At 39.1% G+C, this 16,646-nt stretch overlaps 1 protein-coding gene across 4 annotated transcripts in view; it reads right to left on the reverse strand.

Moving 5' to 3' along the window:
* LOC149532113 (Zn-dependent exopeptidases superfamily protein) overlaps positions 1-16,646 on the reverse strand; it is a 172,860-nt gene that overhangs the window by 101,011 nt on the left and 55,203 nt on the right. For all 4 annotated transcript variants that reach the window (XM_089811778.1, XM_089811777.1, XM_089811776.1 and 1 more), the window contains exons 3-6: positions 8,340-8,475; positions 7,420-7,692; positions 5,285-5,438; positions 4,767-5,003 (exon numbers count right to left, since the gene is read on the reverse strand). In XM_089811778.1, coding sequence (XP_089667904.1) covers positions 4,767-5,003; positions 5,285-5,438; positions 7,420-7,692; positions 8,340-8,475 — 800 coding nt within the window. The remainder of the gene's footprint in view (positions 1-4,766; positions 5,004-5,284; positions 5,439-7,419; positions 7,693-8,339; positions 8,476-16,646) is intronic.

The raw sequence follows: 16,646 nt of genomic DNA on the forward strand, positions 1-16,646 counted from the left end.
TGGAAGCCGAAGTCGAACCCAGTATGATGCAAACGGACGGTCGATCGTTCAATGCCGAGCATGTAATTTGTGGGGTCATTTTGTGCGGGATTGTACAGCGGCAAACACACCGAAATTATTATGCAGATGGTGTAGACCCGGCGATCACGAAGATTCCAAGTGTCCAAAGGCTGGAGTAAACTTGATCACTGTTGGCACGAATGTAGAGGAGGTTCTGGCAATTACACGGAGGCAAGCGGAGGAAAAGAGAAAAGTGGGGAAAGTGTAGGCAGACATTGCAAAGGCATCATCGGCAGGGACATCTCAGTTGAAGAACATCATCGGCACCTTGGCAAAGAACTTTGCAGAACAAAACATTGTACGGCAGATCTTACAAACGGAAACACCGGTCAGGATAAGTGACCTCCTTCTCACAATGCCCCAGTTACGGACGGCCATTTTGAATCATACACCATTTTCGAAAGCACCGGAGGACACAGGAAGGGACAGTAGGGAAGTGATGACAACAGACCTAATGCTGCTGGCACTCACATCCGGACGGCATCCGGCAGTCGTCGAGATGGGGATTTTGGGAAATGTTTTGACAGACACAATTGTCGACGGAGGGTCCGGCGTGAATGTGTTGCCCGAGGATACTTGGCAGAAGTTGGGAAAGCCGACATTGTGGCCACCTGCATTTCAGTTGCTCACGGCAGACCAACATGGAATCAAACCGTTGGGAATCTTGAAAGCGCAACCAGTAACAATTGGTACGCAACCATTTTTATTGGATTTTGTGGTCATTCCATTAAAAAGAAAAGGATATGATGCTATTCTGGGACGGGATTGGTTGGTGCAAGCAAAAGCAAAACATGATTGGAAACGAAATACCCTATCAATGGAGCACGGAGGCAAAAGATTCACAATTGACCTGCATACACAAATGGTCGGTGAGGAGGCAGCATCGTCAGATTCAGAAAGTGCCGACGAAAGTGATGACGAAGCAAAGAGGAGAATGGAACCAGACGAAGAGGGATTATTGAGACTTGATGGAGGATCGAATGACGACGACTTGGACTCGGTGAATGGCCTGTTCCACTGGCAGATAGAAGACTACGAACTATTTCCGAGTTGCAATATGTTAACGGTTGATGAACGTGACAAAACACAGGAAAATGAATGTTTGGAGGAATGCAGGGAAGCGGAAGAAGGAAAAGCTGTCATGGTTGAAGCTGAGGGGAAGAACATACAGTCTGAACACAGAAAAACAAAAGATCCCACTGTCCAATACATGGTGAAAGGACCGCGCGGAAAGAAAAGGTTACAACGCAGCATAAAATTAGTGGAAGGGCACCGACAGCAAGGAAATAATCCAATTGCGCGACGACCGCAGGCACAGTGGGCGACGGAGGTGGCACAGAACAGACGTAAGGCATATGACGGTCGGAATGAAATCAAAGTGGAAAATTTTAAGGCCAGATGGGTTGGACCATATCAGATTCGGAAGGTCGATGACAATGAAGCGATCAGATTATCAACTTTGGACGGGCAGAAGGTACCTTCGGCAGTCAACGGATCCAAATTCAAAATATATGATGCCAGGAAGACTCCGTCGCTGTCACAGGATGGCCAGCTGACTCCGTCGTCGTTGCCGAATGGTGAAGGTTAGAGGCAAAATTGAGGGACTATTCTTTTTCTTTTTTTTCTTTTTTTAAAAAAGAAGCAAGTAGAGGCATTGTCCCCACGGACAGGTGTCCCCGCAGACTATGCTCCGCGGGCAGATGTCCCGCGGGCATTGTCCCCTCGGACTGTGCTCCGTGGACAGGATGTCCCGCGGACACCTGTCCCGTAGGCATTGTCCCCGCGGACTTCTTCCGCTTGATGTCCCCGCGGACTTCTTTCCGCGGAGACCCCTTTTCTTTCTCTCCGCGGGTTTGTCCTCTGTCCGTTGCAAACTCTCCTCCGCGGGCTTATAACTCTTTTCTGCGGGCATACAGCAGGGTTTCCTTGCATACTTTGTGCCTTCGGTGATAATCCTTAGCAGCAGTGACATCCGTTGTGCAATGGTCGACTTGGCATGATGGATACGAGGTGACGGCGGACTCAGATCTCCACCGCTTGGTGTTCTTTGAAAGGCTTGTCTGTGTATGGGTTTTCATTGTTGGAGGAAACGTTTCACCGGAAGTTTGTTGGAGTTCTGTTTCTCATTGAGTTCATGTAGAAGATGGGTGTGAGCGTTTTTTTTAGCAAGCACAAAATTTTTTAAAAAAAAACAAAAAAAAACAAAAAAAAAAAACGACGACAGATTCAAGTTGTTCAGAATGAGTGACAGATGATGCCAAAGGGAAGGGGACGCATCCGTGGTTGCCAGAAAGAGTGCAGAATCGGCAGAAAATGACAGAAATGGTGGGTTCTATGCATTTCTGTGTGGGTTGCGAAGTGCTAATTTGGTCTTGGCGGCGAGGGGCGCTGCCCCTCAACCCCGCCAAGGGGGTTGCCCCCTAGACCCCCAGTCGTGGCAGATATCAGTCGTGGGAGTCTGACCAGTGGAGAAGAGTTGAAGTTGCTGCAGGCATGGACTTTCTGTATACCAGAGGCACTTGGAGTAAGTGTTGGCTGGGATGTTGTCTTGGTGGATGCGTAGAGAGCTCGGGAGGAGTAATCATCCAGTTGGAGGCAGTGCAGCAACACTTGGCTCAGGGTACCATGGAATTGAAAACAGAGAAAGTATCACAGGTGGCGATCAAGGTCAGCTTGAGGAGACAGTATTGTGTTAGCAGAGGCTACAGATGTAACGGGATGAATGTGGAAGTGATGTGACAGAAGAAAATTTTTCTTGTTGTAGTCACTCTGATGATATATTTTGTTTGTTAATTTGTCTCAGATATGTTATAATTGTCGTCCGGAGACGACTTTTCTTTTTGGGGAGGATGGTGTCAGCCGACTGGATGGTTCCGGCGGTGTTTCTGTAGCCGACGGAATGATGCCCGACGGTGTTTCTGTATTCTGTAGCCGACGGGGTGATGTCCGGTGGTGTTTCTGTATTCTGTAGCCGATGTCGTCAGTAAATAGTTTGTAGCGGATAGAATATTTGTGGCCAACGGACTCCTTCGGGAAGGTTCGGCAATAGTATTTATATCCCGTCTGGGATCATTGTAAAGCATCATTCATCTACTATTGCGAATATTATGAAGCCTAATGTATGTTCTGGCATATGCGAATATTATTCTGCTATTATTGTCTATATGCGTTGATTTCTTTACCTGTACGGTAAACAAATCATTCCATCAACTACAGAAACACCGACGACAATCACTCCATCGGCTACAGAAACATCGATGGCAATCACTCCGTCGGCTATAGAGACACCGACGACAATCATCCCATCGACTACAGAAACACCGACAACAATCATCCCATCGGCTACAGAAACACCAACGACACTTACATAATCATGAACAAGCCTTTAAGAAAATGGCTGATTCCACCTTCAAAAGGCTAGTTAACTCCTAAACAAAAATAAATTTGCAAAGAGGAAAGAAATGTTTTATCAAGGCCAGTAAAAATGTCTTCTATTTTCTTTTGTAAATTAAAATCATTTTGAAAATGAGTCTACCTCATATTTTCAGAATGTATGTGTTCATCATCCTTGATTACAAAATCGGAAATTCTACTATAATGATAATACAAGAAGAGATGAAAAAATAAAAATAAATATCTTTTTTTTAAAGTAGCAGAATTACACACATTAGACCAACACATGTTTTTGTACAACGATCTCAATGTTAATCGATAGGGATTAACTTGTCAATGCCCGATACAACCACTAGACTTATGGAAGACACAGCCGGTTGTTAAACCGTTTCACAAATCCAGCGATGGACACTGGTCCTCCGCCAACAATTCCCCTCCCAGTGGTACTCATTACAGCTTGCAAGGATTCAAACCTATGACCAAGCTCTGATACCACTTGTTAGTCACTAAGGTTAATATTGCATCAAAAGGCTGACCTGTCAATGCCCCATACAACCACTAGACTTATATAAGACACGAGAGGTTGTTAAACCATTTCGCAGATCCAACGACAGATGCTGGCCCACTGCCAAAACTCAATGTATGCAACACCATAGTCAACAACAAGCACGCTGATGCCTTTACTTCTCGATTTGATTGTGTGATTGTTTTTTGCATCAATCAAATTCAGAAGCAAAGGCAACATCTTATCAATTGTGGATATCTTCTTATTCTTAACTAGTATACTATTAAAATAATTAATACTAGCATTGACATTATGTTTCATGTTTAATAAAATTGAAATTATATAATGGAGCATGTAATCAGCTTCCGCCAGCTGAAGTAAATAATTTATGCTTCACTAGCTCAATCATGTTGATATCCTAGGCAGAGAATGAATTCTATGTGGACAATGAAGATCAACCAAGGGAGGAATGACTTCTACAGTGGAAAATGAAGCTCCACCACACGAATATTTTGCCCAGATTTATAAGCAAGATAGCCGAGCTAGTTGAAATTTTCTAATTGTACTTTTTGTCAGACAAATTAATATGACACCCGGTTTCACCTTCAATAATTAAACTTCACATTTAAGTGAATATTCTCAAGATTCTGCTCAAAATCTAAACTACAATGCACAAGATCAATCCATCAAACAACATCAAAGAAACACTGGACTATAATACCATTATGGACCAAACAGGAATTTTAAACTTTAAGCAACTTTGCAATTCAATTAGTAAAGTGCAAAAACTTGAGATTGAATCCAGTACCTCTTCACTATCAAACAGTGCAACCATCCTTATGCAGGGCTCATTGGACAGATCTTCAGAGGAACATGTATCCAAAAGAGCTCTCAAGGCACAAAAGCAGGAAACAAGATTATCCAATCTTCCTGAAAATATAAATTCATTCCGTGCACCCCCTAAGCAGCTAGGTTGAGTGTCGCAGACATTTAATTCAAAATCAGCTATTTCATCAGCATTACATCCAAGCTCTTCTGTCAAAACCTAAGATCCAAAGTAGATGAGAATAATGATTACACTGCAAGAAAGACAGTAGACATTGTATGAAACATGGCTTTTGTTTGAGGGCCAAGCAAAAGTAACCTGAAAAAAACTACTTTCATCAATGTTGCTTCTATATAACATCTCTAGTTAACCACCCCCTTTTATTACCTTTCTTGATTCATTTGTTCCTTGTTACTTACTTTTTCTATGCTCAAAAACCAACTTCCTTCCATTGACTAAAAGGGAAAAAAAGAAAGAGACTGATAGAAAAACGGACAAACCTGTAACAGTAGAGAATGATGAGACTTTCTTGGGGAAGTCGGGAAAAGATTTTCCTCATCAGTCACAGAACAAAGATCTGCTTCAATTTGTGATGCAAGAACTGGGATAAAATGCTTTTCTAAATTTGGTTTAAAGCCATCACTGTTCACTGACCTGCATCCACAAGAAAGGATAAAGACAAGAAGCTTCATATTAGGAGTGTAAACCTGAGTGGATCAATGAGAACTCCAGTACCGAATGCGGAAACTTATAACCATAAATGAATATTAGCTATCATCAATTACAAGCAATCAAGAGCCTACATTGACAAATAATATTTGCAATGGCCAGACAGCTATCTCATGGAGAAACAAATGTATGTCATTACAGATATCTCTACACAGCTTTGAATTGATTACTAACTTCATTTGCTAAAAGAGTTTTGCAAATTTGAGCCTGCTTGAATCATGTAGACTTGGTTTATGTTCTGTAAACTCATTTCAAGCATTGTTTGAATCATGTGAATTATATTACTCCATCTTTAAATCAGTTTGCTCCATAGCAAAAATCCTTCAGCAATGACGACTCAATGAATTTGTTTGTCTAATATTCTAAGAGTATAAAATCAAAGAATCACATATACATCAGTTAACCAGAACAAGTTTTCAATGAATGTAAATTGTAATTATTGCCAGATGAATAAATACATGGTACAAGTATCACCAAATATGAAATTTGCCACATTGGTTGTCTCTTAGATCTTATCTATAATAGCCTTCCTCTGCCAAGACAATCAAACCAAAAAATATAATAGGAGGTCTAATATAGACCTGGTGTCCAATCGCTAAAGATACACGTGGTTTGGAAAAAACAGCCTACATCATCAGTACATTCAAGAAACCAATTGAACATTACAATTACTTTTGACACAAAACTAGCACTTGCACCAAAAGGAGGTGCAATGGTTAGGCCGTTAGTAATATATACTCTATGATAGCATTGTAAGAGTCATTAAACACCATTCTCAAATTTATTTTCAAACTCTTTTCCTCAATCTCGATTTTCAAAACACAAACATTGCAAATTAAAATTTATGAACAACTTTCAACTAAAATGTATATTTCTTGCAGTCACACTACCTATGAATATTACCATATGAATTTCAAATTTCAAATTTTTACATAATGGGCATTGCTTTACCTAATCAAATTATAAAAATCCAGTGACACTAAAACAATGAAGTATATGTAGGAGATAATTTCCACAGCAAGTCAAATTGTGATATTGCTATCTCCTACTTATCAATTGATGAGCTTAAGGGGCTTTCTAATGAATGGCTCATAAGGCACAACACTTGGTGAAGGTTTTGCAAATGGGGTTGCAAGCTTTGGATTTAACCATGGAAGAAACTCCGTAGTTAAGCGTGCTCAGGCTGGAGTAGTACTGGGATGGGTGACCTCCCGGGAAGTCGCGGTCCTTCACCCCTATGAGCATCACCTAGATTCAATGACTGCTAAGTGTTCCATTTATTCTCATGAGAGATGGATTCATGCTGAATCACTACTCATGAAACATGGGTCAATGAGTTTGACTCAAAGTCACACAGTTAAATCCTGATAGCAATATTACAATGAAGTATATTATAAAAATAAATATATATAAGGTATTAAAACTAATGTTATGTAAAACTTTGACTTATCTTACTTATCCTGTTCAATTCCTGCTCCTGCTACAGCTAGAGGTCATTTATTAAAAAGGACAGCCCAAAAAGCAATTTCGATAAATTCTTCTGAAAGAAGCAGTGTTTAAAAACAAAAGCAGCTTTTGTTAAGAAAAATCATACCTCAACTCTTACTATGATAGATTAGGAGATTAACACTCTTCTATTTGCTTTTAACAATCACTCCTTTAGAACATGATACAGATGACATAAACAACAATTTGCTGAGACACTTTTCCAGCCACTATGATAAAGGGAGGCAATATTAACTGACCAAATGTGGAATTTCATAAAAAATTTGACAAAAGAACAAAACTATGAACAAATAGAGAAAGACTAGTTAATATTAATAACTATGACACAGCCATTTCCAAGATTTGTAATTTTGACATAAAAGATAAACCCCATTTTCTGTAGATAGGAATGTCAGGAAACCTGTTAAGATGAATGGCTAGTGTTGGAATCCGTAGAACAGGTTGTTTCACTTTAACAAGCCTGTGTAAAAGTTTGCCATTTGCAGTTCTTAATATAACTCGTCCAGCCAGACTCAAGTCCCTATCAAACCAAGTATGCCACAAACCAGCTCCATATGGCTGTACATTCACAGTCAAAAACCCAGACTTGGATGCGGCCGACACTGGCTTTAGCTTTGGACAAGGACTGTCTGTGTGTGCTGCAATCACATGGAATCCTCTACCTGCAACATACCTTCATAGCACACAGCAATAACATCATGTTTGAATCAATTATATAACATAGCAACTTCAAGATTTCCAGAAATCTGTGATAAACTTGTTTCAATAATGCTGCAAACCTTTCCATCAAAATACAACAATAAACAAACTGATCTAAGCAACTTATAGTTCAATCCTGGCTTCAAAATCGGTGGATGAAATCAATTTCTATCATATGTCTGTCATATTCATTACAACATTTATTAAATATAAAAAGGTATAAAAGATTATATTGAGTTAGTATGGAGGCTGCAAGCCAACAACTACTGCAGCCAACCATTTAAGACTCCCTTGTATTACAAATCTTTTTGTGAAAAATTAATCATTACCAGTTGTGGTTCTTTCGTCCCAATATATCTCATCTGTTTCTGGTCTTTCTAAGTGTGAGTTAATCTAATAACATGAAATATGAAAGATGTAAAAGCCATTGAGAACATGATAAAAATGATCAGCAACCTTACAAACTATTAATTAAGAGCAAGTACAACTATCGTTTCTAATGTATACGATATCGGAATTTTATTTTACATTCGCAATTACAGAAAAAGGAAAAAGGAATGTTAATTTTAAAAAGCATTATCCCATTCACATAAGCATAAAGATAATGTATATAGAACTCACTTTTCTCCAACAGAAAAAGCTACCAAGCAAGACATGTTACGAGTAAAAAAGTAGCGTCCACCAGGTTGTACATCCCATTCATCTTGTTCCTTCAATTGTTTGAACCCAGCTTCGAGTAGCAATCGCCTTGCTTCAGCTACAAATGTAAAAAAATGAGGGAAAAGACATTTTTTAGTCAGCCATACACTACTTATTCAAACAGAAACCAAATAAAGCTTATGATAGAAAAAAAATTAACATGAGTGCTTGAGGTCTGCATTTTTTATTTTCAAAGACAAGCATCCCATATTACTTAGATATAAAAGGGAATATGAGCAACATCTCTCAGAAAGCATCTCCCACAAGAGCAGGGAAAGCTAGATTCTCTGCTTTTACAGCTACTTGCACGTGGTCAAGACTCAATGTTCAGCTTTAAAAAATTCAAATCTAGGCATTCTAAATAGTAAAGACTCAATGTTCAGTTTAAGATTTTCCATTATAGGCATTATACGATTTACCATTTCCATCTTAAAAGAGTCGAGCTCCTCTAAATAAAAAGTAAAGTGATGATTCTAAATTATTGATCTATGCCATTTCCAAAGAGCCATTATCACTAATAATGCACTCTACCAAAACAAGACATTTATATTATTTTCTGACAGAAACTAGTGCCACTGCCAAAAGAATCTAAATATCAGTTCATCTTGCTAGCATGTAAAATTAAAAGCAGCATATATCTGTTAGCATGAATGCTGATGATATTCCTATGGGTGTAATGTCCCCTTTTTTAGCATTCATAGCATGATGTTGTCGTTAGCCTATTTCCCCACGGTCCTGTAGGCTAACCAGGACATTAAAGGGACTTAGAGGCCATTTGGCCTAGATAGTTTCAGTTGCAGGTCTTTCTGAGGGGTTTTGAGGCAACCTTGGGCATACTTACTATTTATAGTAAGTCATCTTGGGCATGGGTGGACATCCAGTGGCAGCGGTATGTCGATGGTAATTGTTTAAAATCAGCAAGAAGACTTGTTTATCATTGATAAGATTTGTTTTGCATTGATAAAACTATTTTATAAAGTTAAATTTAAATATTTAACTTTATTAATGCATAGACTATAGTTTGTGGAAAATATTTAAATTAAAAGAGTCCCCTTTATTTTATAACATTGGAGACATAAGTTACATAAAGGGAGTGATGTTTTATCCCACATTGAGAAAACGAAAGATTGAGCTCTTGTGAGAACACTATAAAAGAAAGGGAAGAGCTTCTTTTAAGTATGCTTGGAAATATCAAAGAAATTGGAGAATTTTTTGGAGATTATGTCTCAATAGTTTGAAAGACGAAATCCCTTCAAGCTGAAAATCTTGACGCCATTGAAAGATATGGTCTTGAGATTCAACATAGTAGCAATCCGAAAAAGCAGATATGAAAAAGCAGTCTGAAAAAGCGGAACTGAAAAAGCAGGCTGAAAAAGCGGGTATGAAAAAACAGTCTGAAAAAGCAAAACCGAAAAAGCAGGCCAAAAAAGCAGTTCGAAAAAAGCAAAGCAGAAGGGGCAGCATTGAAGGAAATTATTATAGCCATCTACAACCAGGCTCTTCTGTTAGTATTGCTTTTTAGGGTGTTATAAGTTTCAGCTATAAGTGTGCATTATACCAGCATTATCATTTTGTAATCTATGTAAATGCCAAAAGTCTTGGCCATATTTCATGAGCATTGTATTAGAAATTTTATTGCAAAATTAAGAAGATAATAGTTGCTAGTGTCATTTAAGCAATTCAATATCATTATTTATCAGCTAGTTAGTTTGCATACCAACTGTTTGCAAAAATGCCAGTTGGCTGTAGGTGTTCATTTCTCATGCTTAGATCATATATATGCACTGAATATTGTTAAAATTAGTAGCACACTCATGTTAGGCCATTGTGTAGTCCATTTGGAGTCTTCTAGCACAAGATTCTCATTGATGCAAATTGAAAAAAGAGTTATTTAAAGCCAGCTGAAATACTATATCAGTCATACGTCCCTTGCATGTGAATTGTTTAATGAAATTCCTTGAGCTTCCAGCAACATTTTTTAGAGCAGATTTGAGGAGGGCCATTACAATGGGGGAGTATCCTAGCATTGTTAGAAGCATTTCGGAGATTGATAGTATGATCCTATGTTGCATTCATGGCAGTATTTGTCATTGATGTTAACATACTGAAGACTGACAAAGCAGCAAATGGTGTTTGAGGTCATATGGTTCGAGAATCGCATATGAGGTCAAGTGCAGTTGAGGACATGTTCTACATAGTGTCCTAATTCCATAGTTACGAGCACATGCAGAAAGTTGAAGAGTGGTAACAGTTATTCAAGATTTACAGAAAACAATATGTAGACAGAGTTCCTGAGAAGTGGTTTCTGGTAATTGGATTATATCTCCTAACAAGGATAGAATCTTGTTGAGCGTAGTTAGAAAAAGGTAGAAGACATCACGATGATGATGTCAATAAGTGCACGAAGTCCGAGGTCGCACATGTGAAGATTTTGTTCATGTGTAATATGCTTGTCAAGGAAGCACTCTTGTCAACCCTTCCTGAAAATGAATACAGTCACGTAAAATCTTTCCGATTATCAAATGAAATTTGGAAAGCTTTGGAATCTACTTATGAAAGTGATAAGCATGCAAAGAAGGTTAGATTACAGAATTGGATATGTTTGTTTCAAGAAGCTAAAATGATGGAAGATGAATTTGTAAGAAGTTATTTTGGTAGAATATCAGAAATTGTTGCAGGAATTGAAGCACGTGATGGAAAGAAGGATTAAGATGAAATTGTATGGAAGATCTTGAAAACCCTGACACCTGCATATAAGTAGATAGCGTAGATGATTGAAAAGTTATATCATGCTCAGAATAGTTTACACGAGAAACTCTTCTCGGAAGATTGGAGGCAGCAAAAATAAGCTTGAGATAGAGTGGAGATTTGCATAGAATTGAGACTGCATCCAGCGCATTGAGTGTTCGACCTACCTTGTATAGGAGTGCGAGTACTAGTGGAGATTATGCTAGCAGCAGCAGAGGAAGAACTAAAGAAGATAGAAAGATTGAAGAAGGAATTGCCCTACTTGTGAGAAGAGAAGCTGAAGGTAAGAAAATCTTTTAAATGTTGGACTTGTAATGAATTTGGTCATTATGCCTCTAAGTGTCCTAAGAGAGTAAAGAAGTATAAGAGGAATTTCAAGCCTAGGAGATCTAGAGGATGTCTTTATGCAAATAATGAAGCTCTGGAAGCTAACGTAGAAAAATTCTTGAGTCAAAGTGAGAATGATAGTGACGAACTAGGACTTGTTGCAATTAAAGAAGAAAGTCTTGAAAAGAAAGAAGTTAGAGAAGAAAAGGCATTAGTGTCACAAGTTGAAAAGAAGAAATCTGATTGGATCGTAGACAATGGTTGTTCACATCATATGACTAGTGATATGAATATTTTTGTTGAGCTCAATAGCTGTGATGAAGGAATTGTCAAAGTTGGAAACAATGTGGCTTGTCATATTAAGGGAATAGGATCTATTCCTCTTGATGGCAAAACTAATACTAATGATGTTTATTTTGTTGATAGTATAAAACATAACCTTTTGAGTGTTGGACAGTTAGTTGACAAGGGTGTAACAACCTCTGCTTGATTAATGTTAAAATATTGAGCAAAAACTATCCAGAATTTCGTCAAACAGTTTGTCATACAAGCATTACTTGAGACTCACGTGCTGTTATTCCAATTCTTTGCTATTATTAAGTTGAAGTCAAGAACATACCAAACCAGATGTCAATACTTTCAATGTAAACTGGTTCTTGAAGTTGAATACAGACTTGACACAACTTAATATTACCACTGCGATTTCACCTCCTTGGATATTAAGAAAAAATCTGTGTGACTCCTGTCCCAAGTATTTTGCCAAATAGTTGGCATGCACTAATCTGTTGTAGCTTACACGACCCACTATAATTGTTTAGCCATAGTATTCTTAATCCAACAGGTCAACACTGTCCCTTGTCTTTATATTCAACATTTGCAAAGTTATAATAAGGGAATACGGCAAAGTCATCAAACAACAAGTTATGCAAAAATTTAGAAACCGAATTACAGTCAGCACTTAATACTCATAGTGTCTCATCAAATCCGGATGCAAGCGTTGAGTAATCTGAGGGAAACAATATGTTTAGATTGTATGAATAACAAGTTGTTGTCTATATTAGAAAGGAAATAGTATGTACACCACAATATCGAAGCAAGCAAGGAGTTATACAGACACATGAGTTGGCGAGGAAGTCGATGAGGACACAGGATACGCAATGAGATTTGGGTCACCTTCTTTCTCTCCACCTAGCCTACTTGCTAACCATCCTTCTTGTAGCCTGGAAGAAGATGAAGCTACATTTTCCCAACTCTGATGCAATACCAAGAGCCAATGTTGGTGAATGATGTTAACCCTGCAACTATGACTGTAAATTCCTCTATCCCATCTAGCTGGAAAAGTTATTGCCAGCATTATTAACCTTCAAAAAAATAGATAGCAGCCAACCCTTCTACTCTTAATGCCTGATCTCTTGCCAGAATCCAATATATGTTCCTCAAAAATCAATAGAAATTGATACCATGACCGGTTGTTTTGCCGGGTAGCCCATTCATCAAATATCACGTCCCCACTTCACTATAGTATCTTCAACAAATAATGTGATCACTAGGTTTTTCGTCTAGTATCACCTTTCCCAAGAGGTTTGTCATCCCTTGGAAATACCATTCACATTGAAGCAACCAGAACTTTCAGTATATTTGAGCTCATATATTCTTGTGTGTAAATCCCAAGGCAAGGTCCCTTATTTATAACCTCAAAGTGAGGGGAAAACGTTGAAATAAGGGATGTGGGATAAAAAAACAATTTTGGCCTGTAGTCACTTAAGTCACTTTATAAAGTAAATGACTTTATAACATAAAGTAACTTTATCCACACACTTTAATATAATAACTAATGTACTTAAGATAAAAATTTGATGTGACTGGTAGACATCCTAATAGTTAATGTCATTAATCTATCCAGTTGTGGAGATAGATTAACCTGGCGCCATAACACTAGTGCAGAGAAGGGGACATGATAGTCCTCCCTTCCCGAGATTGCTTGCCCTCAAGCAATCTCAATGCTGAGTGCTGCAAAATAGACTCACCTTCCCAGGTGGTGTCCTCATATGGTAAGTCTTTCCAATGAACTAGTTATTCTCTAACAATCCTATTACACAACTTCCTTTCCCTAGTTTCAATCACCTCATCTGGCACCAAAAATAAGTTTACCCTCCTCATCAAGCAGGGGCAAACTCTCTAAAGAAACAATCTGTTGGCCAACAGCCTTCTTGAGGCATGAGACATGAAATACGTTGTGGATCCGGCTATCACCTAGCAAATCCAACTTGTAAGCAACCTCTCCCACCCTCCTGGTGATGCAGTAAGGTCCGTAAAATATGGTCTTCAGTTTCTCTAATCCACTTTTCTTCAAAGAGCTCTGTCTATACAACTGTAGACGAAGAAAAACCCTGTCACCCAGCTCGAAACTCCACTCAGTACAATGCCGATCAGCATATAATTTCTGCTGGTTTTGTGCCTGTTGAATATTATCCCTAAGAGCTCTGAGGATGTCCTGCTAATCCAAAATCCAATCTTTGGCCAATGGTGCCCTGATGTCCTATAAGGCTAAATCAATAAAAGAGAGAGGCTCGTAACCATAAAGGGCGCGGAAAGGAATCATCCGAATAGACATATGATATGTAGAGTTATAGCAATACTCCCCCAAATATAGCCACTTAACCCATGCTCTCTGCTAACCTACAATGTAATTTCTCAAGTACCCCTCTACCCATTTATTCACTATTTTGGTTTGACCATCCGTCTACGGGTGATAGCTAGTGCTGAGAGTTAACTCTGTACCTGTCAATCTAAAAATCTCCTACCAAAAGGTGCTGAGAAACTTATTGTCCCTGTCACTCACAATAGTCCTGGGTAACCCATGGAGACGAAAAAACCTCTCGAAAGAACAACTCAACCACCTGAGAGGCTGACCAATCCGCGGCAATAGCGAAGAAGTACGCGAACTTAGTCAATCTGTCTACCACCACAAAAATGCAATCTCAGCCCTAGACCCTAGGCAACCCTGTGATAAAATCTATGGAGATACTCTTCCACCTCTAAGCTAGAATAGGGAGAGGCTAAAGTAAACCTGCAGGAAAGCCTTGTTCTGACTTGTTCTGTTGACAAGGCTGGCACACTCTAACATGCTGCAATACATCATCCTTTAGCCCCTTCCAAGAGAATCTCTCCCTAATCTGTCTATAGGTTTTGCAAAAACCTAGGTGCCCTACTGATGGTGCATCATGTATGGTGTGCATAATATCCTCCTTTAGTTTACATTCGGGTACTAGGTAGATTCTATTTTTGTAATATATAATATCATTCATTACCTTGTATCGCTCATCCTGAAGTATACCATCCATAATCTGACATGTGTGAGCATTTTTAGAATACTCCACTAACAACTGGGACCTGCAATCTGCTGAAATCTCGGAACTTGGCTAAGGTATGCATTATGGCTAGCATCTCCTTATCATAAGTAGAAAATAGTAATTCGCTGCCCCTAAGCTTCCTACTTTCAAAAGCAATGGGATATCGATCCTACATCAACACTACCCCGATTCCGCTTCCCAAAGCATCACACTCCAAAGCAAAGGGTCTAGAAAAATCAAGAAGTGCTAGAACAAGACATGTACTCATCACCTATTTCAATCTATCAAAGGCTGCCTCTGAATCCTCTATCCACCTAAATGCCCCTTTTCGTGTCAGATTAGTAAGGGGTGCTACTATCTGGGAAAAACCTTTGGCGAATCGCCAGTAATAGGAACAAAGACCAAGGAAACCCCACAACTCAGATATATCTCTCGATGGTGGCCAATCCAGGATTGCCTATATCTTTTCCTAATACACCTTAACCCCCTTGGCACCAATCACATGACTCAAATAGAGTATCTCAGTTAACCCAAATTTGCACTTAGACTCTTTTGCGAATAAAAAGTGTTCTTCCATGAGGCTAAGGATCTCATCTAAGTGCTGCAAATGTTCTTCCCAAGTCCTGCTAAAGATTAATATGTCATCAAAGAAAACCAACACACTCTTAGCTTTTTTTTGAAGATATGGTTCATGCATGACTAGAAAGTGGTTGGTGCATTAGTGAGCCCAAATGACATCACCAAGAACTCATAGTGTTCGTAGTGGCATCTGAAAGTTGTCTTATGCACATCCTCTTCGCGGACTCATATCTGGTGGTATCCTGATCAAAGATCTATCTTTGAGAAATAACAACCCCATGAAGCTCATCCAGTAACTCATTAATGCGGGGAATCGGATACCTATTTTTAATAGTTCTCTTGTTCAGGGTGCGATAATCTATACACATTCGAAGGGTGCCGTCCTTCTTCTTGACCAACACAACTGAAGAGGCAAAGGGGCTAGAACTGGGTCTAATATGTCCCATATCTAAAGGTTCCTTGATCGTCTTCTCTATCTCTTCCTTGTAGTACCTGGGGTGACGATAAGGAGTGGTAACGACGAATTTGGCGCCCACCTCTAGCTCAATGATATGCTCAAACCCTCTATCTGGTGGAATACTTGGGGGCAAATCCTCAAATACCCTCTTGTGCTTGTCTGGGACCATCTAAATGTCAAAATGGTACTATTGTCCTGTATCCTATGTCTTGTTGGAAGAGATGAAGCATTGTGTTGCCCATTCTATATCATCGTACCTCAAAATGGCTTCTATCCTATGAGTTGTTATCAACCTAGGTCCACTATCCGGTATGGCATTTAGGACTACTAACCGATCACCCTATGAGAATTCCAACTGCATGGTCTTGTGATCAAATGTGTGCCTAGAGAGAGTCCTTAACCACTCTCTACTCAGAATGACATCCAACCCATCCAAATCAACAACATTGAAGTCAGTCTCTAAAAGATAATCATCAAACTATATCTAAAGACTAGGTACTTTCTCTGTGCAACTCAAAACCTCACCACCGGCTACCTTCACCTCGAACTTGGGTATGTCAACTATCTGCAATCTTCTCTTAGATACCATCCATGTGCTAATGAAATTATGGGATGCTCATGTATCCAAAAGAAAAACAATACGATGTCTCTTAACCACACCCTTCACTCTGAAAGGATGACATGCCAAATCACTAGAAATAGTGGCTATAACAAGAGGTTGTTTCGTAGTGGCCTTCTTCTTTTTATCTTTAAGGGGTTGCTCCT

Source organism: Cupressus sempervirens, chromosome 11 (genome assembly GCF_028749045.1).
Source record: "Cupressus sempervirens isolate cs-2001-9-10 chromosome 11, ASM2874904v1, whole genome shotgun sequence".
NCBI lineage: Eukaryota > Viridiplantae > Streptophyta > Pinopsida > Cupressales > Cupressaceae > Cupressus > Cupressus sempervirens.